A 20,429-nucleotide genomic window follows, 5' to 3' on the forward strand; every position below is an offset into this window, starting at 1 on the left:
ACTAGCTTCTTTTTAAATGCCCCTTTCCTGTGTTCCAGAGCACCCTCTGTTTACCTTCATTCTAGAATTAGCATGCTGTAGGCTAACTACCTGCACATCTCTCTGCCTTCACCAACAGCCTGACACTTCTAAGGACAGGAATCATAGCTCGTGTTTGTAGCTTTATAGCCTAGCCCAGTTCATGGCACACCTTACATTTTTGTTACTATGCTACAGCTCTTCAAATCAAAAATCCTGGAAATTGGCAGAAAGAGGTATTTTGGCTTTGTTAGAGTTGGAGAACGAAGCATCAGACATCAGAACTAGAGAAATTTAGGAAAGCAAGATGATATATAGTCCAAAATCAGAAAAGACCAAAGAACAAATCAAGACATCCTCTCTAAACAACTCTTGTTCTCCTCTTGATCAGTCGCTTCATAATTTAATCTTTACCCATTTCTAACCCCGCACTAATCCCTTCAACATCACTCTTACTTGCACTCAGTTTAACTTCACATTCTCCTCTGTACACTTCCCCTAAAGATCTACACTCGATGTCAAGCAAACCATACCCTACCATGTGTGTCCTCTATCAGTAGTGAAATGCAGATAGTACCTGATTCATAGGGTTGGTATGAGCATGAGATATAGCCCACTTAGGTAGAAATAAGCCTCTTTAGACCAAATTCTGGAGGCCTTGTTCATTATCTTCTTTACTCACTCCAAGTATTGGGTGGATTCATTTGCCCAAGTATGTAAATATGACAATACATAGAAGCGTCTGTATACTGGACTTTTTAAAATAGGGGTGAGTGATTGGTTGAGAATGACTGGACTTACACTATATAGTAAGAAGCCCATGAAGTTTTAATTAATGCCCATTGTGCATCAATATGAATATGGACAAAAAATTATAAAGGCTTTCTAGAGCATTCTGAAATGTTTCTCACTACTCCTCACTGTGGAATCCTTGATGACGGGACTGGCATGCGTGGGGCAAGAGTTCTGGTCTGATCAGGATGCTCCTGTCCCTTAGTGAACACAGGGGTTCTCAGCCTTCACTGGTTACCCCACAGGGCCACATGACACTGCACCTCCATCTCCAACCTAAAGGCTCTGAGGGTTTTCACACTTCTGTTTTCTCTTTTTGGGATGCAGTTCTTGCATAAGCTCTGGCAGTGGAGAGAGGGAATTAAAAGAACTTCTTGCTCAAAGTGAAAATCAAAGATGCCCTATTGCCCAGAAATGTAGATGCTTGTGTAAAACTGTTTCACATCCTTTGGCAACTGCATTTGGAGAAATTACTGTTTCTGTGTTTTATAAACAATATAACATTGGGTTCCTGAGATAGGATTAAATTTAATTAATTAATTTATTAAATTAAGCTTTTTTTCAAGTGCCTACAGTACACTTAGCACTGTCGTAAGCACTGGGAGTTTTACACTAAATTAGGCAAAGACTAGCCTTTCATTAATCTCACATTCTATTAGGGTCACAGATAATAATTGATGTAGTAATATAATATCAGATAGTAATACATCACAAAAATTAGGATATGGAGAAAAGAGTGAAGCAGTGGGGGCCTGTGTGAGGAGGTGACATTTGAACAGAGACTTCACTGAAAGGAAGGCGTGACTCATGTCATCAGGTGGAAAAGGGTACTGCAGGCAGAGACAGCAGTATGAAAGCTCTAAGGTGGGAACTAAATTGAGCTGTTTCAAAAACCAGCAAGAAGGTCTGAATGATTGGAGGGAGTGAGCTAGAGGGAAAGTGGTGGAAGATGAGATCACTGAGGTAATGAGGGGCCAGAGTATGTTAGGCAATGGAGCTGTCAAAGAGCAGTACCTCCCGGCTGAGTGTTTGGAAATTTCTGAGAGTGTTTTAATTGTTGTAATGCTCTGGGACACTACTGGCATTAGTAGGTGTCAAGAGCTGTGAAGAGTCTGAGACTTTGCCCTACTTGCAAGCTAACAAGTTAGCCTGTCACAGTTTCATGGATGCTGATGGATGACACAAGTCTTCTGGGTCAGAGATGAAGGATAGTGTGTTACTCACCACAATAGCCAGAATATCAATATTTGTGCTGGTCCCCACAAGGCAACATGAAAAGGGCCAGGTAATACCTACATACACAGTGTGTTCTGTTACAGGAGAGGAACCCTGAGCTTAGGGAATGCAAATATTTTATAATGGGCAGTAAGCATGTCTGCCTTTTGCTCTGGAGGAAGGCATTATTTCTATCTTCTAAAGCTGTTTGCTACACAAACATGTTTTATAAGTTGGTCTGCAATGAAGGGCTGGTAGTGCCTTGCTCTAAGACATTCAGAAACTGAAGAGACCCATGGATAATTGTTTCCCAACCGTGGACAGGGTCATAGAAGCTAAAGAGATGTTGATGATTAAACCTGGGGAAGGGGATAAGCACTGGTAGTTAAATGCAGGGAAGGGATAAGAACTGGTCAATTTCAGGATGTGTTTTGAAGGTAGAAGAGACAAGATTTACTTGGCTTGAAAGTAATATGTGAAAAAAAAAGCAACAGAGTAAACAATCCTGCCATTTACTAAGATGGCTAAAACTGCAGGGGGAGTGGGTTTTGGGGATGGGAAACAGGAGTTCTGTTTTGGACATGTTAACTGTGAAATACCAATTAATTATACTGATAGAGATTAAGTGGGATAAGATATTTCAAGTTCCTGACACAGAATAGGTCCTATCTAAAACATTAGTTTCCTTAGATTCCCTTCTATGGTATTTTGACATTTTTAACAACTCCCTTTTTCTAACAATCCTGTTTCCTTTGCTTCTGCAACATCTCTCTCTTTTTATTCTGTAATCTCTGACACATTTTATGGTTCCTCTTCTTAGACCCCTCCCTCACATGTTGGCCTTTTCCAGTATTTTGGCCTTGAGGCTCTTCTCACATTTAACATTTTGATGTTTATCCTTCCAGTCTTTTTCTTGAATAGACATAGATATAGATATAGATATATAGATACACACACATATGTATAAACACTTGTACACCTATATAAAATAATGAGCTCTTCACCGTAGATAGAATATGCTTGTTTAATTAATCATATATTGTGAACATCTTCCATGTTGTTACATAGTTTTCTAAAACACCCTTAAACAAATTCTGTAATATTCCATTATTTGGATATATTGATTTATTTAGTTAATCCCTCTATTATGTTTTTACATACTATTTTTTATTTGACATAATTTCAAAGTTACAGAATAATTGTAAGAACAGTACAAAGAGCTTTGTTCTTCCTGAGCCATTTGAGAGTAAATTGCCTACATGATGCCCTATTGCCCTGATAGTGTGTATTTATTACAAACAAGTACATTTGCCTACATGACCTCACAGTCATTCAAATTAGGAAATTAATATTGATACTTATCTGCAGATCTCATTCTCGTTTCGCCAGTTTTCCCAGTAAGGTCCCGTAGAGTGAAGGGACCCAGTCCCCAATCACAAGTTGCACTTATGTGTCCCGTCTCTCGAGTGTTCTTCACTCTGAAACACTTCAGTTTTTCCTCGATTTTGTGACTTTGACACTTCTGAAAATTAAAGGCCAGTTATTTTGTGAACAGTTTCTCATCTTCGACTTGTCTGATGTTGAATCATGATTAGATTCGGGTTTTGCATTTTGGGTAGAAATACCACAGAAGCGATGCTTTGTGCTTCTCACTGCATCATCTTTGATGGAACACGAGTTCAGTTTACCCCATTACCATGTGTTTGACTACTTAAGTGGTGTCTGCCAAGTTTCTTCACTCTAAAATCACTTTATACCCTTTGTCATTAATAAATATTTGGAGGGAGGTTATTTGAGACCATGTAAATATCCTGTTCTTCATTAAACTTTTATCCACCAAATTTAGCATTCATTGATGCTTCTTGGCTGTCTTAATCATGACTGTGATTGTTGCCAAATGGTGACTCTTTGATTCTACTATTTATTTTACATTTATTGGTTGTCATTGTACTCTAAGGAAAAGCTCTTTATTCTCCACATTTATGAAACCATTTATTTTTATATCTATGAATTCTAGTCATGACTATCATTGTTTATTTTGATCCTTCAAATTTTCCCAGATTTGGCCAATAAGAGTCCTGTTAAGGTGGCTTCTGTATCTATATGCCTCATAATTTTTAAAGAACTTTCTTACTTTCTGATATAGCAAGATGTTCCAGGCTTATCTTGTACTTTCCTAGTACCCAGCTCTAAAATCAGTGATTTCTTCAAGAAACCCTGTTTTTTGTTTTTGTTTTTTTCTGCAGAGTGGTACTTTAGAAATTACCATCTGGGCACTACATGGTTATTATAATTGGGACATCACTGTCCCAGCCCACTCAGCAAACAGACCTGAAGAAAATATGTGTGTACAGTACATACATATGTATACATACATACTTTACGTTTGTGTTTATTTCTCTATCCATCCATCCATCCATTTATCAGTTCACACCAAGACCTCAATCCTAATCCAGTACCACAAAGCTCATTCTAGTCTTTATTCTTTTTCCTGTTTGTAACTCCCCTCTCCCACAGCAAGGAATGTAGACCTCATTATCTTCAGTACTCTTACTTATTTGAAGATCAGCGAAAGTAAGCAATCTCCAATTGCTGCTCCAACTACCTGCTCCCCTACCCTAGAAAGTCTGGTCACCTAACTGATGCCCCAGCACCCAGTTCCAGGCCACCGCTCACAACAGATGCCCACTGAGCCCAACTTGGCTCTGAAATTGTGCACTGGCCATCACCTGCATCCCTTGGAGTAGTTGCCCTCTTCCCCCTGCCAGCTTCAACACCTTACACCAAGATGTTGCCACCGCTATCGCCACCATTGCCACACAGATGCTCCCTGTACCCTGCTCGGTCTCCACCAGTCTGTACTAAGGCGCAGGAATGCCTTGCACACACTCACACCGATGCCTGCCTTGCTTTACCCACCTGATAGATTTGACTACATTTATGGCAGGCAGGCAGGATGGCAGGAAGGCTAATAATTCTTTATTTTTAAACATTTAGTTCATTTCCAATTTGGGGATCTTATAAACATCCTTCCTATGACAGATGATAGATGTCTTTAAAGATAAATCTGCTATATAATTATTTCATTTCTTACATCCTGAGACACTGAGTAAAATTAATGTCCTCAGCTTCCCTCTGCAGCCTTCCACCTACCTACAAAACTTTAGAAAAATTCTAGACTTATAGTATATTGTTTGGATGGAGGTGAGATGGAGTGAACAGCATTATTCCTCCGCTTGATTTCAACGAATAATGCTGTCAGGGTCTTTCATACAACAATTTGCCTTTAATTAACTTTGCCTCTACTTAACCTGCAACAACTCAAAATGTTAATTTTTTCCATTTCCATAACATACCTAAACTCAATTCAGTTGGTTCAATTTATTTAACATCAAAATAAACCAAACTGATTATATGATATCAAATTCACCAATACTGTTTAACATTATTTAAATGAACACCTGTGGAGTTTATTCTTACTTTATGCCATAAGAATTTTAAAAGAAGTGTTTGTATATTATTTCTTGCTTTAACTCTTTTCCTGTGGTGGTGGTTGTTCCTCTTTTTATTTGGTAGAGAGAATTCACCTCAGGAAAAAATACTCTGGGAATTCCCATAAAAAGAACCTTGACGTCAACCAAGTCATTTCCCAATTTTTATTCATTTTTTTCCTTACTAAAATAAGATATATTATGACATTATATTAGAACAAAATATCCTACCAGGAATTCAATTTCTTCAGACATTTATGCAGTTATAAATTTCTTGATCTTAGGGTACTTGTCTTATTCAAATGTCTATTCACATGGATAAATCAGGTGTAAATAAATCTGCACTCCTGAAGATCTGTTCCATGCAATATAGGTCTCAAGTCTGTCAAACCAAAAGATGGTGGGAGTGGAGAAGAGGATTATGTGATAAAATAAATGTTGGAAATGCTGTTTCTAAGTTTCCCTCTTTAAAAATCACAAAGCGTGTTAGCATAATACAGACTCCGGGAAGGCCGAAGTAAAGAAATCTTTTTACTTTTCTTGGTGACTTTTTTTTTGTGGCTGGCCAGTATGGGAATCGAACCCTGGACCTTGGTATTATCAGCACCATGCTCTCATCAACTGAGCTAACCAACCAGCCCTTTTTTTATTTTCTTAATCCAGTTTCCCAAATGTATTGACCATAGATGTATGTGTGTACCTGTTCATGTGCTAATACCCATGATCCAAGCAGCTGAGTTTCACATGACACATTTTGACAAACACTGACTTTTATAAGTGAAATGGTATGGTTTACTGTTTGGAAATTGCTAGAGAGCCTTTTAATTGTTGCCTGTTGCTGCAGAACTATACCGGATGATCCAGTCTGAAAACAGTCTCTCACAGCACATGGCAGATTTTCAAATGCCCAGGTGAAGAATGAAAGGTGATCATTAAAAGATCACAGGCAAACTTGTTCTTCATTTTAAAATAGGACAGAAATAGAAGGTCACATCATCATGTTGTGACAGTTCCGGGCTTCAGTAGATGCTCCTTTCTTTTTCAGCTGGGCACCAAAGAAGGCTACCTCACCAAACAGGGCGGCCTGGTCAAGGTAAGGAAGTGTTTTACTGCTCATGCCAACCACAAAAAAGGAGAACAAGGCATGTAGACTCAATGCTCATGTTGACAGCTTTTTTTAAAAGCATAGTTGCCTGCTCATTTTGACCCACTTACAGTATTTACCTTTCACCTTTCAACAGTTCATCTTCATGGCTTATTAGTCAAAAATCTGAAAAATGACTATTTTTTGGCAAAGTCCTGCATAAGAGTATCTTACAGTTAATGCTCAAGAAAACATACACTCCTTTTAATGGAATAACTGAGAATGAAGGTAGCGAGTAAACTCTAGAACATTTTTCTTTCCTTTTTTTTTTTTTTTTACAAAGAACAAAGAAACAAGTCAAAATTGTACAAAATGTTTACCTAGAGGTAGGCCAGAAATATCACTAGTACTAATGAAACTATGTTATAAAATCCAAATGAAAATACAATTGAGGACTTTACAAGTTCAGAGTTTCTAACTATCCCCCATTAATGTGATTGTACCTTTAAAGTTACTCTATTTCATTGTAATATGCCAGGAAGACCTTCATGGAGTAATGTCTGCTCCTTCCCATGTTAAGAGTCAGGGTATTTAACCTTTCTCACAGATACTGCCTTGCTTGAATTTAGCTATGGCCCTATTAGACTGACAGGAAGTATTTACATATAGCATATTAATTTTTAAATCCTCTGTTACTTCTTTTAACTGGGCATATTACCATCCAATACAGATTGGGGTTCTACTATTTTATAAGAAGGTGGCACTGGGTAACATTTTTTTTTGTCATTGATGCCACAGAATTCTGAGACAGGTTGAGAATATCATGTGGTTCAAGATTCCTAAACTTCAATTTACTTATTTGTAAGACAAGAACAATATTTGGCATTGTTATATGAGGACTGGCTATAATATACACAAACGCTCCAAGGATAGTACTGTAGCCCATAGTAGGTGCTCAAAAAATATCTATTTTCATTATAAAGTTAATGAGATGGAAATTTTAGTGGTTTGTTAAAAATCACCTTGGATATTTATGACAGGTTATTTCTCTTTTTTGATTTTTTTTGGGGGGGGATTTTTTTTTTTTTTTTTTTTGGGGGGGGGTTTTTTTTTTTTTGTTTTTTTTGGGGGGGGGTTTTTTTTTTTTTGTTTTTTTTGGGGGGGGGTTTTTTTTTTTTTGTTTTTTTTGGGGGGGGGTTTTTTTTTTTTTGTTTTTTTTTGGGGGGGGTTTTTTTTTTTTTTTTTTTTGGCAGCTGGCTAGTACGAGTATCCAAACCCGTGATCTTGGTGTTATCAACACTGTGCTCTAACCAAGCGGGCCAGCCCTTATTTGTTTAAAAATGCTAATAATATCTCTGCCTTCATTCTGAACTTAATGCATACAATCATTTTTGTTGATATTTTGAAACTTATTTCTCAGAAATGACAAACAACAACATTTTTTCAGGTTTATTGAATCTAATTTTTTAGATACTTTAAAAATGAAAGTAAATTATCTAGTTCAAATATTGCACTCCTGTATTCAAATATTGTGTGTGTGTGTGTGTTTCTCAGACCTGGAAAACAAGATGGTTTACTTTGCACAGGAATGAACTGAAATACTTCAAAGACCAGATGGTGAGAAACATGATAATACATTTTTCCCTTTCTCTCTAGATAAAAAGAACATCTGCCTTTAGAATTCCTGATATTCTTAAGTCTACCTGAAACATCCAATAAATGATTGGAGATGTGAGTTCTTAATTCCTGATATGAGCAGAGTTCTTTTGCAAAGTTGAGATGTATATCTCAGAAATTGCTCTCTTGAACTGGCTATGCTGTAGCTCCCCAAGGCACCTAATTCCCCCTGTTTAGAGCAATGAAATTGTTCTCTTACCACAATTTATAAACTGTCTCTCTGCAGCAATTTCACCCTTTATTAAAAATATGTCCATTTCCCATGGCCCTTTCATTAAGCAAGTTTAAAATTATTTCATTTCTTTTTGCTTTCTTATGTAAAATTTCTGAGAAAGTAGATTTAAAAAGATGAGAGAAAAATATGAGTCTCTTTCTTGTGTTAAAATCCATCTCCATCAAATGTAAATCATTAAAGGCAATCTCTTCTTAATGCCCAGTTTCATGAAAGACTAATTCCAAAACCAGGGGGTTGGTGACTTCACTTAGAAAGGCTTTCTTATGGGCCGGCCCGGTGGCGCACTGGATAAGTGCGCCGCTTGGGAAGCGCGGCGGCGCTCCCGCCCGAGGGTTCGGATCCAACATACAGACTGGTTCCCGCTCACTGGCCGAGCGAGGCGCGGGAGCAGCACCGAGGGTTGTGATCCCATTGCCGGTCCCCAGTCCGGTATGGGGGCAACACTGAGGGTTGCGATCCGTTGCCGGACACAGAAAAAGACAAAAAAAAAAAAAAAAAAAGAAAGGCTTTCTTATTATCAGTCTTCTCAATGAAAGGAAAGTCAACAGTTGCACAAAGTGGATGATTTATTAGGGAAATAAGTGATGGACAGTTTTGTGTATTTACATGGTTTATGATGACATAGGTTGCTCTTCTTTTTTTCAGGCACCAGAACCAATTCGGATCCTAGATTTAACAGAATGCTCAGCTGTACAATTTGATTATTCACAGGAAAGAGTAAACTGTTTTTGGTAAGTTGTTTTATAAAGGAAATATTTTTTAAAGTTTCCTTGCCAGATACTTATTTTAGCTAAGGAATAAAAAGCTGTATGTCTTTTTTTTTTAATTGAATCATAATTGATTATACATATTTTGGGGGTTCAATGTTGACATGTTGACGAAATCAATATTACTAGTATGTATATTGTTACAAATTGTACATATTCTTTATGGCTCTTGTCCAATCTCTTCCTATCCCCCTCTCCTTCCCCCCTCCCACTCTTGAGAATCCTAGATTTCTTCTCTCCCTCTGAAGGAGTAATGGTTATGCTGTTGATTTGTTGCCTAGATGATCTGTCCAATGCTGAGAAGTGTGTTCAGGTCCCCCAATATTATCATAGAACAGCTGCTTCTTCTGTCACTCTGGAATGGGCTTTGTGGAGAGAGACATCCTCTTCTTTTCTTTGGTCTCCACTGGTGACTCTTCTTGTGTCACTGCACTCCAGTGGCTGGTAGACCATCTGCATGGGGGTTGTGACATCTAGCCACTTTCACAGTAGCTGTGGTTATTGTGGTGGCTGTGGTGGGCCACCCACATGGAGGTGATGTTTTTGGTATGCTCCAAATGTGTGCCTGGTTGTGGAGGGGGTCAGGTCTCTGGCTCCATGCAGAGAGTCCCTGGGCGGGCCCCTAGGCAGGCCCTGAGGTTCTAGTGGTTGTGGGCAGGGATCTGGTCCCCGGATCCATGCCTCATGTCCCCTGGCAGGCCCCGAGGTGCTGGTGGTGTGACTGGGCTGGAACTAATTTTTTGTCCTTTGCTTACTTCTTTTTTTTTTTTTTTTCCTTTTTGTCTTTTTTCGTGACCGGCAACGGATCGCAACCCTCAGTGTCGCGCCCGTACCGGACCGGGACCGGCCACGGGATCGCAACCCTCGGTGTTGCCCCCGCCCCTTGCTCAGCCAGTGAGCGGCCGGTCTGTATGTGGGATCCGAACCCTCGGCGGGAGCGCCACCGCACTTCCCAAGCGGTGCACTGTAGCAGTGCGCCACCGGGCCGGCCCGTCCTTTGCTTACTTCTAAAATGGGGAAACTTCCTGTGGGAACCAGTACTTGAGTTGTGTGGCTAAGCTAAATTGCTGCTTTGCTGCTGTTTCCCTAGGGAAGGCTTTTTGTGCATCTCAGGGTTTAATGGTTGACCTTATAGGTATTTCCAGCTCTCCAGAGACCCAGTGCACCTGGGTTGTGTAGAAACTCTGATCTGGGCCTGAGTTTTTTCATCAAACTGCACCCTGTGCAGTTCTATAGTCCTGACCAGTCTCCTCTGAGTGGTCCTGCACTGTTTGGGGGGTGGGTCAGCTGTCCTTGCTGTGTCCCAGTGTTCTCCAGGTGGGCCTGTGTCCCGCACCACCTGTGCTCCAAACACTTCCCATGGGATGGGCCTTGGCCGGTCCCTTGAGATGACTCACCAGCCTCTGAATGGCTCCCCTTTTTCAGCTGTTCTGGCTCCTCTTTCCTATGTGGGTCCACAGGAACCCTATTAGTGGTCTTGCTGATCTGGGGGCTACCAAGGTCCTCTTCTCCCCTGCCACCTCCAAGTAACTCAATCTGAAGGACACAGCTGGGGCTTCTGCCGGCTCCTGCTTCATGCGCTCAGCAGCTCCAGCCTTAAAGCAGACACATCCCAAAACACTCAGGGCAGTTTTTTCTTTCTCTCCTCATGGTTTCTCCCACCTTCATGAACTCTGTACGTCTCTCCTCCTCTTCCCCTGAGCTCCAGCAGCCCCAGCTTGGCTGATGTTACATTTTTATAGTTGTAAATTGATTGGGAGAGAGTGACGCTGAGGGCCATCTATTCTGCCGTCTTGACCGGAATTCCAAAAAGCTGCATGTCTTAATGTCTACAGATGTTCAGGTCTGAAGGGCATGATTTAACCCTGGCAGAGAGCTTACATGTTAGGAGTGGTTTTAGCTGAGAGTGACATAAAACCTCATTTAAAGTGGCTTGAACAAACAGGCAGTTTGGCTGGGTTTAGGCTGTATATGGCACAAGTGTGATGCACGTATGATGATGCTGTTTGCATCTTAGTTTTATTTCTTTGAGGTTTTTTCCCTCAATTTTAATTATAACTTTGTTGACTACAATGATGGGTCATTTGTATTCTTAAGACAATTCCTGGCAGATGGCACAAATGTGTTTGGTTCTAACATAATCAGTATATTATGAAAATTTTCTAACTGGGAGAGGAGTCGTGAGAAAAGGGTGTCTTATTTCCCACCAACTTTTAAAGTTTTTTAAGCATACACAAGTTGAAAGACATATATCCATATACACTCCACCTAGACGCATGAATTATTAGAATTTTTCCATATTTGTTTTATCTCTATTTACCTCTTTTTTCCCCAACCAGTTGAAAGTAAGTTGCAGACATCATGGCACTTTTCTCCTAAAGACTCAAGTATGTATCTCCTAAGAATAAAAATGTCACCTATAGAACTACAATATCATTATTACACCTGAGAAAATTAACATTAATTCTATAATATCAACCAACAATGAATATCTTTTTAAAATTCACATAAAGATGCCATGTAAGCTAACAGAGGTTTATTTTTCTCATACAACAAAAAATTCGGAAGGCAGGCAGTTAGCATGACAAGGTCAGGTCCAATGTCTCTGCAGTTCCGGCTGGCTGCACCACAGGCTACTCTGGCTGGCTATTTCAGGATCCAAGTGGCTACTCCGATATTAGGCCTCCTGTTTTCACATAAGCAGGAAGAAATGTGTAGGGATGGTATCAGCATGTCCATCCCTTTTTATCGGGAAAGCTAACATTTTCCTAGAAACACCCCGTCACGTTTTCCTTTGTGTCTTGTTGGCCATGACTGGGTGCTGTCGCCATCCCTAGCAGCAGGGGAGGTCAGGAAAAAGTGGTAGCATGATCATAATTGCTTTAAACTAGTTAGGATTTACTGCCTGGGGTTCTGTTAGCAAGGAGAAAGAGAAAAGTGTCTGTGTTAATAGGCAATTAATAATGTCTCCCACAGGGACTACTAAAAGATGACAATTCCAGAAACCAGCTTTATACAGTGTATGCACAATATCAATATCACTCCCTCCCCACCACTGTCCACTCACCACTCAACTGGACCTCACATCAAAGTTTTAGCTGCCACACACAGGGACACACCTCTTATCTATTCAACATTAATTACAGGTATTAATAAAATACGCTACTTAGGCCTTAGGCTATAAAAACCTTTCTGAATTTTGGTTCAAGGTTTTTTTTTTTTCACAAAATGAAAAAATATTTTTAGTACTTTGCATCTCAACTGTAAGTACAGGAAAAATAGGCAAGATATAACTTAGGTCTGACCTTGTCATTCAGATGATTTTGACTATATAGTCAAAGGCAGTCAAATGAAGAATTACCATTCACCCTGGAAAAGTCTCTCGTGCCAATAGGAAAGGTCATCTTCCTTCCAGCAGAGACTGACTCATGGCCAGAGATGAGCAAAAAGAACTAGCCAAGGAATTTTATTGTCTCTTTTTCCTGTCCTAAATAGTTAAAACTGCCTACATCCACAGAAGGCAGAGTTATCTTCATCAAAGCAAGCTAACACAAATGTTTTTTCAGCAAACTCTCCCTTATCTGTCTTGCTTATTCTTTGAATCACAGCACAGCTTCTGAATTATTTAAGAGATCAGCCAAATAAACACATAACTATTGTACTCAAACTGTGACTAGAGCAACGAAAGGATCTAGGGTTGTTCTGAACATGCTTTTTTCTTCTTTGAAGTCTCATTAGAGAAGATAAATCTGGCCTGTAATAATAATATGAATCTACGACTTCCTCGACATTTCTGCAGTTTGCTGGCAGGAATAGCTCCGTGTATACCAGCTCTTCAAGTTACTAACCCAGGCCCTTTATCAATTCTTTTTTGCCTTGGAATACTGTAATTAGCATTCAACTGATATATATGCAACTAACCATCTGGAGTGTCTTATGTTCTTTCTTTTGCCTTATCAGCTTAGTATTTCCATTCAGGACATTTTACCTCTGTGCAAAGACAGGAGTAGAAGCTGATGAGTGGATCAAGATATTACGCTGGAAATTGGTGAGTTGTAAAAGTCCTGGAATGCCTAGTTCTGAGAAATAGCAAGTTGATGATTTCATATATATTTCTGTTGAAAGAGTCAGATTATATCCAAGAATCAAAGGGATGACTACTTGCAGGCTGGTGGAACAATTTGTTCATTCTTGTTGGGACATGAGAAGAAATGGAGACGGGGTGGTAAAAAAGAAAGGATGGAGCTGTATTCAGATCTCAGCCTAGAGCCTTAGTTAGTGCCCCAGCATTGATTGGTCTTCCTTTAAGGTGTGCAGGTTAGTCTAGTTTTGTCTGGAGGAGGACACTTGGGAGCTGGTCTCACAGAAGAAAGTTGATATATTTCTCTGGCTGAAAAACCTTTTAAATTGTCAAAGAAGGAAGCTTGCCGGAAATACTTAGCTTAGTTTTCAGTTTAAGTGTCACTTTGTGCAGGTCAAGGACAAAAGCTGGTTTATTTTATCCACTTTCTATATACCTCCTGGGGGAAGATGGAATGCTTATAGACATTTACCAGTTTCATACATTTTTTGCATATATTTGCAAATTCTGAGTTGTTAGCCACAAGCTTGTCCTTAAAGCTTAAAATTTCTGGGCCGGCCCGGTGGCGCACTGCTACAGTGCGCCGCTTGGGGGCGCGGCGGCGCTCCCGCCGAGGGTTCGGATCCCCCATACAGACCGGCCGCTCACTGGCTGAGCGAGGTGCGGGAGCAACACCGAGGGTTGCGATCCCGTTGCCGGTCCTGGTACGGTGCGGGCGCGACACTGAGGGTTGCGATCCGTTGCCGGTCACGAAAAAAGACAAAAAGGAAAAAAAAAAAGAAAAAAGCTTAAAATTTCTTATAAATACCATCTTGAAACCCTTGATGTTTTCAAAAGTAAAACATTTTTTTCCTAATTATTTTTTGTGAAATTATCTGATATATATTTGTTCTCTCAAAACTGAGAATCTTGAATATTCCTTTCTAGCTACTGGAACTTTTGCTTTCAGTTATCTTTTTGGTTTAAAATCCAAATAAATATGCCACTAATTTTGAGATTGTTCCAATGAATTTTATATTCAGTGAAGAAATACTTCACTATAAGAAACCTTTGCTCAGATATGTTTTAATTTCTTATTCTATTTTTGTAATTATCCAGTGACACATGCTCATTATAGAAAAATTAAGGCAAAAATATATCAAATGTACACACTTTAAGACTTCTTCCTGTGTAAATAAATATTTAAAAACAAAATTTAATCATTCTCTAGTGTTCTTTACCTACTAATTCCACTTAATGTATTATGACCATCTTTCCTTATCAATAATTTTATATCTATATCTTTCTTGTGGTTCATTGAATAGTATTGCACTTTATGGATTCCTATAAGTATTAGACCAATTCCTAATTTGTACATGTTTTAGCAACTACTTTACAATATGTCTCCTGAGAAAAATACAGAAAACCAAGTTAAAATTTGGGGGGGAGGGGGCATGATAACTAATTTATAGTTGCATGGCTTCTATACTAATCAGCATGTCTTATTTAGTATTTGTTATGGGATGGCCAGTTAGCTCACTTGCTTCAGAGCATGGTGCTTGGGCCGGCCCGGTGGCGCACTGCTATAGTGCGCCGCTTGGGAGTGCGGCGGCGCTCCCGCCGAGGGTTCGGATCCCACATACAGACCGGTTCCCGCTCACTGGCTGAGCCGAGGTGCGGGCGCAACACCAAGGGTTGCGATCCCGTTGCCGGTCCCGGTCCGGTACGGGCGCAACACTGAGGGTTGTGATCCGTTGCCGGACACGAAAAAAGGAAAAAAAAAAAAAAAAAGAGCATGGTGCTGATAAGTTCATGGGTTCGGATCCCGTACTAGCCAGCTGCCAAAAACAAACAATAATACTATTTGTTAAAAGCCAGGGCTGGCCCGTGGCTCACTCGGGAGAGTGCGGTGCTGATAACACCAAGGCCCTGGGTTCGGATCATATAGGGATGGCCGGTTCGCTCACTGGCTGAGCATGGTGCTGACAACACCAAGTCAAGGGTTAAGATCCCCTTACCGGTCATCTTTAAAAAAAAAAAAAAAAAAAAAGCCAGAGTTTATCTTAAAATCACTCAATAACAGATACACATGTGTGTGTGTTTTCTTACAGTCACAAATAAGAAAACAGCTCGACCAAAGGGAAGGCACAATCCGATCTCGGTCGTTCATCTTTAAATAGATCTTTTCTTGCCAGGAATGCCCTGGCTCAGGAGCAAGGTGGAATGCTCCCTGATGCTGGCATCCATAGCTGACTTCAGACAAAAGCTAAAGGTTTTTCTTTAAAAACAAATCTAAAGCAGATGCCTATACCACGTGGGACCCATATACTACATTTGCTGATTCACGGAAAACTGCTGCCATTCCAAGATATTACCATCTTCCTGAGAATACCGAAGCAATTATTATTCTGATAGAAACAGATTATACTACTCCTCCCAGGCCTGCTCTCTCTTAGAAGACACAATGTAGTAAGATAGAAGGTTCTCATTTTTCACTTTTTGTGGTCCCCAAGTTTGTTGACGTTAGTTGCCTGGAGTCCCACTCTGAGTCATGGTCAGCTCACCTGACACCCAGGTTGTGCTACTAACCAGCAAGGAGAAGTCATCTTCTGTACTTGGAGGCCAAGACTGCTTCTTCACCAAGTCCACTGAGATAACAAACATCAAAGATTTTGGGGGGATGGGTTGTTTTGTTTTTTTTCCCCTTTATACAAAAAACTAAAAGTTTCCAAAACTAAAATGGAAAATGATTATAGTATTTAGTTTTTCTTAGAAGGCTTGGAAATCTAGTGGGTTCTTCACTTCCAATGATAAAACTGTGAGAACTAAATGTCCTATGGGAGATTAGGTAGGACAATAAAAATAAATAAAGGTATAGTTTTAAAATCATCTCTTTTAACCATTTTTGGGGAAATGTTTTAAAGAGTGAGAAAACATAAATAGAGGCAGGGTAATAAAGTAGTAGATAACTTGTAGTTTAATAATTATTATTATTGTAGTAATAATAATAGAGCACGTGTAAGCACTAAGTTATCTTTACCTGACAGTTCTCCGAACAGACTGAAAGAGGCTTCTTAGGGCGAGTGTGTTATAATATTCCCTTCCCTGGAATTAGCTGTGTAGGCTAATTCCAAAGAATGGCCCAAAGAATGTGAGAATCACCTTGCACTGCCATCTCTAAGCACCCTGTGCCTTATTAAAGAGCAACTTTTGTTGCCAGTTGAGGAAGTAACACTAAATCTTCATGAATTAAATAATAATGTGTTACACAGCCATTTCAAACTAGAATAAGGGGAGTGAAATAGGGGAATGGGATACTAGTGTCCAGAGCTCATAAATAGATTCTAACTCCTGCCATTATTTTTATTAATACTGCTTTCTTAGGTAGAACTTTGAAAGAAGACAAAAATAAGTGAAGAGCCTAAAAATAAAAACATTATGGTGCAAAGCTATGATATAACACTGCTCATGCCATCCATAGGGATACTCTGTTATTGTTACTTAAACATCCGAGACTCAAAAATTACGGTAAACTTTTGTATATTTCAACAAGATTTTTAAACATATTTTGTTATTTTGTTATGTTTTTATTATATGGAATAAAGCATATGTCAAGTTAAAATGTATTGTGCCAAGTTTGCAAAGTAAGAAGTTATAAATGAATCCTCCCTGAGATGTATGGTTTTATGTTTTGCTTTCTTAGAAACAAAGTGTTTCTTTGTGTAGGTAATATTGTTTTTACCTTTGTAGAACATGTTTATTTATATTTTCAGTTTTGTTTATTAAAAATAGCATGATTTTGCTGTGCGTGTACTATTTTGCTATCAGAAATATTTTTAATATTTGTAATTTAAAAGCAATACAACTAATTAATATCATAAATAGTGATGAAGAATCCACTTTATTTAAATTATGAACCACAAAGGATTGGAAGCTGAAATATTCCCAATCCTCAAGTTCTTCGTTGAATACGGAAATGAGGATAAAACCCTGTGTGACAAGATAGAGAAGTAAATAAGATAAATACTGTGAGAGGTACACAAAGCTATATGATGGAGAGTGTGCGTCAGCAGGGAATAAAACCATTTGTTGGAAGCTTTTGAAGCAAGGGAGAGCTAACAGATACCCAGTATGTAATTAGCATTAGGCTAGATGCTTCACCTACTCTCGGCAGTCCTGCAATGAGGTTGATTCCATCTCCTGAGAAGAGCCTGGTGAGGGGCGCTCAGCTATTTCTCCACATCCAAAGCAAGGGAGAGTGTTTTGTGCCAATGGGAGATTGGAGTGGGAGAATATGGCAGAACAGCCAGTGGGATGTTTGTGTTCCTGTCTGCCAAGGTATGTGCTTATTATAAAGGAAGTACAATAGGCCCTCTGTATCCGATGGTTCCCCATCTGTGTATTCAACCAATCTCAGATCAAAAATATTTTTTAAATTGCATTTGTACTCATCACGTACAGATTTTATTTTCTTGTCCATTATTCCCTAAACAATACAGTATAACAGCTACTTACATAGCATTTACATTTATTAGGTTTGTAAGTAATCTAGAAATGATTTAAAGCATATGGGAGGATGTGCATGGTTTAAATTCAAATACTCATTCTATGCCATTTTATGTCAGCAACTTGTGCATCCTCAGACTTTAGTATCCACAGAGGTCCTGGAACCTATCCTTTATGGATATCAAGGGATGACTGTACCTCAGTAGTCTCTGGGAAAATCTTGGCCCACAGTAGCACTGTTCTCTCTGGATCAGCAGAATTACTTCCTGGAGGGGAAGACTAATACCATCTTGGGGGAAATCTGTCTTTCCCCCCCCCCCCCCCCCCCCCGGAGCCACTAGACATCCAAATAGAGAGGCAAGTCCCTTCTCTTCCTACCCATGTGGCATGCAGTGGGTTCCCCTCTCCTTACCTCTCACACACACTGGGCGTGCAGGTCAGGGAGTTACTCAGTGTCCCTGTTTCAGGCATAGAGCCAGAGAATTACTACAGGGTGAACATCAGTCCTACTTCCTTCCCCCTCCACTACTTCAGATTGGCTGCAGCAAACCCATGTGTCTCTTAGATTCTTCCTAGCAAAGTACAATATAGAGCAAAGTGCCAGGGTTGAGCCTACACTCTGCTCACTATGGATTCAGACTGTCAGGCCATGATGTCAAGCCGAATTTCTTAAACCATCTGCAGTGAAGGACCAATTTCTGTACTTGTCTTGCTAACAGTGTGCTGAATAACCTAGTTTGTGGACCACATTTTGAGTAGCACAGTTCTGACTGGCAGATAAGAGGAAACAAGAGCCTTGTTTTTTTTAAAATTTTATTTTTAATGGATGCATAATAATTGTACATATTTATGGAGTACAGTGTAATGTTTTGATTCATGTATACATTGTATAATGATCAAATCAGGATATAAATGAAATAGGCCAGGCACAGAAGGACAAATACTGCATGATCTCACTTATATAGGGAATCTAAAAAGGTTGATCTCATAGAAGTAGAAAGTAAAACAGTGGTTATCAGAGACTGGGGAAGGTAGGGAAGAGGGGCAGATGGGAGAGGTAGGTCAATGGGTACTGTGTTACAGTTAGATAGGAGGAATATGTTCCAGTGTTCTACTGCACAGTAGGATGAACATAGTTAACAATCATGTATATTTCAAAATAGCTAGAGGACAGGATTTTGAATGTTCTCACCACAAAGAAATGATAAATGTTTGAGATGATGAATGTGCTAATTACAAGAGCCTTCTTGAGAAAGAATTCACCTGAAGATAGAAAAGGCTGAGATGCAAAAGTTTTGTTGATGTAATATGGATATCAATGTAAAGAAAGGGTGATTATGAGCACATTCTTGTCTTACTCAGCCCAGCCTCGACAAAACCTTAAGGAGCTGTTTTACTGGTGCCCAGGGGACAAATGCTGAGGTTGCAAGTTGTGCCATATCTATAGCTGTGAGCACAGATGGCATCCTTGGTTTTCAGTATAGACACCTTCTAGGTACCCACAACCTCAGTCAGTCAGCAGCAGCATGGCCAGGCTTGAGGGGCATAGCTCATCCTAGAGAGCAGAAACAAAGCCAAGGAAATTGGCATATGCCATGTGGTTTCAGGAGTACGGTGAAGCACTCTACAGGAACTCCCAGAAATATCTGGAAGGCATTTGAGAGGAATTGCATTTTCCACAAAAAAAAGCAAAGATGGAACCAAAGAAGTAGGCCCAGTGGGTCCCTGAATCCATGCTGTGTTTATTTTCCTAGTTTCAGATTCATAGTTAGAATAGACATACTCAGCAACTGGAAGAATCTGTGGAGTGAGGGCTATTACAGTAGGAAAAGCAAAGTGAAAGCCAATAGAACTGCCTCTACCTGGGGAGATAGTAAAAGAAAACAATATCACATTCCTGGAGTGATTGCAGAGATTAGTGCTACTATCAAAGACTTGATAAATGCAGGGGTGGTGATTCCCACCACATCCCCTTCAACCAACCTATTTGATCTGTGCAGAAAACAGATGGATTTTGGAGAATGACAGTAGATTATTACAAATTTACGCTGGTGGTGACTCCAATTACAGCTGCGGTACCAGATGTGATTTCATTACTTGAGTAACTTAACCACATCCTCTGGTACCCAGTATGCAGCTGTTGATCTGGCAACTTTTTTTTCCATACCTGTTAGTAAAGACCACCAGAAGCATTTTGCTTTCAGCAGCAACACACCTCACTGTCCTACCTCAAGGGTATATCAACTCTCCAGCTGTATATCATAATTTAGTCCACAGGAACCTTGATCATATTTCCCTTCCACAAGACAACACACTAGTCCATTACATGATGACATTATTATGCCGATTGAACCTAGTGAAGAAGTAACAACTACCCATAATCCTGTGACAGCTGGCTTCATAGAATGGTAAAACGGCCTTTTGAAACCTTACAGAACTGGCTAGTTGGTAATACCTTGCAGAGCTGCAGCAATGTTCTCCAGGGGGCTATATAAGCTCTAAATCAGCATCTGATATATAGTGCTGTTTCTTCCATAGTCAGGATTCAGAGGTCCAGGAATCGAGGGGTAGAAATGTGAATGTG

At 39.7% G+C, this 20,429-nt stretch overlaps 2 protein-coding genes across 4 annotated transcripts in view; one reads left to right on the forward strand and one right to left on the reverse strand.

Annotated features, from left to right (window-relative positions):
* DAPP1 (dual adaptor of phosphotyrosine and 3-phosphoinositides) overlaps positions 1–17,155 on the forward strand; it is a 62,485-nt gene extending 45,330 nt beyond the window's left edge. For 2 of the 3 annotated variants that reach the window (XM_008585011.1, XM_008585010.1), the window contains 5 exons: positions 6,562–6,609; positions 8,155–8,217; positions 9,158–9,243; positions 13,240–13,327; positions 15,451–17,155. In XM_008585011.1, the coding sequence (XP_008583233.1) occupies positions 6,562–6,609; positions 8,155–8,217; positions 9,158–9,243; positions 13,240–13,327; positions 15,451–15,519 (354 nt within the window). In that variant the 3' untranslated portion in view covers positions 15,520–17,155. The remainder of the gene's footprint in view (positions 1–6,561; positions 6,610–8,154; positions 8,218–9,157; positions 9,244–13,239; positions 13,328–15,450) is intronic. The other variant, XM_008585012.1, reaches the window with a different exon arrangement.
* LAMTOR3 (late endosomal/lysosomal adaptor, MAPK and MTOR activator 3) overlaps positions 3,031–20,429 on the reverse strand; it is a 32,457-nt gene continuing 15,058 nt past the window's right edge. Inside the window, exon 7 of the mRNA XM_008585007.1 lies at positions 3,031–3,547. Coding sequence (XP_008583229.1) covers positions 3,459–3,547 — 89 coding nt within the window. The 3' untranslated portion in view covers positions 3,031–3,458. The remainder of the gene's footprint in view (positions 3,548–20,429) is intronic.

The sequence above is a fragment of the Galeopterus variegatus genome, unplaced genomic scaffold, assembly GCF_000696425.1.
Source record: "Galeopterus variegatus unplaced genomic scaffold, G_variegatus-3.0.2 Scaffold3422, whole genome shotgun sequence".
Lineage (NCBI taxonomy): Eukaryota > Metazoa > Chordata > Mammalia > Dermoptera > Cynocephalidae > Galeopterus > Galeopterus variegatus.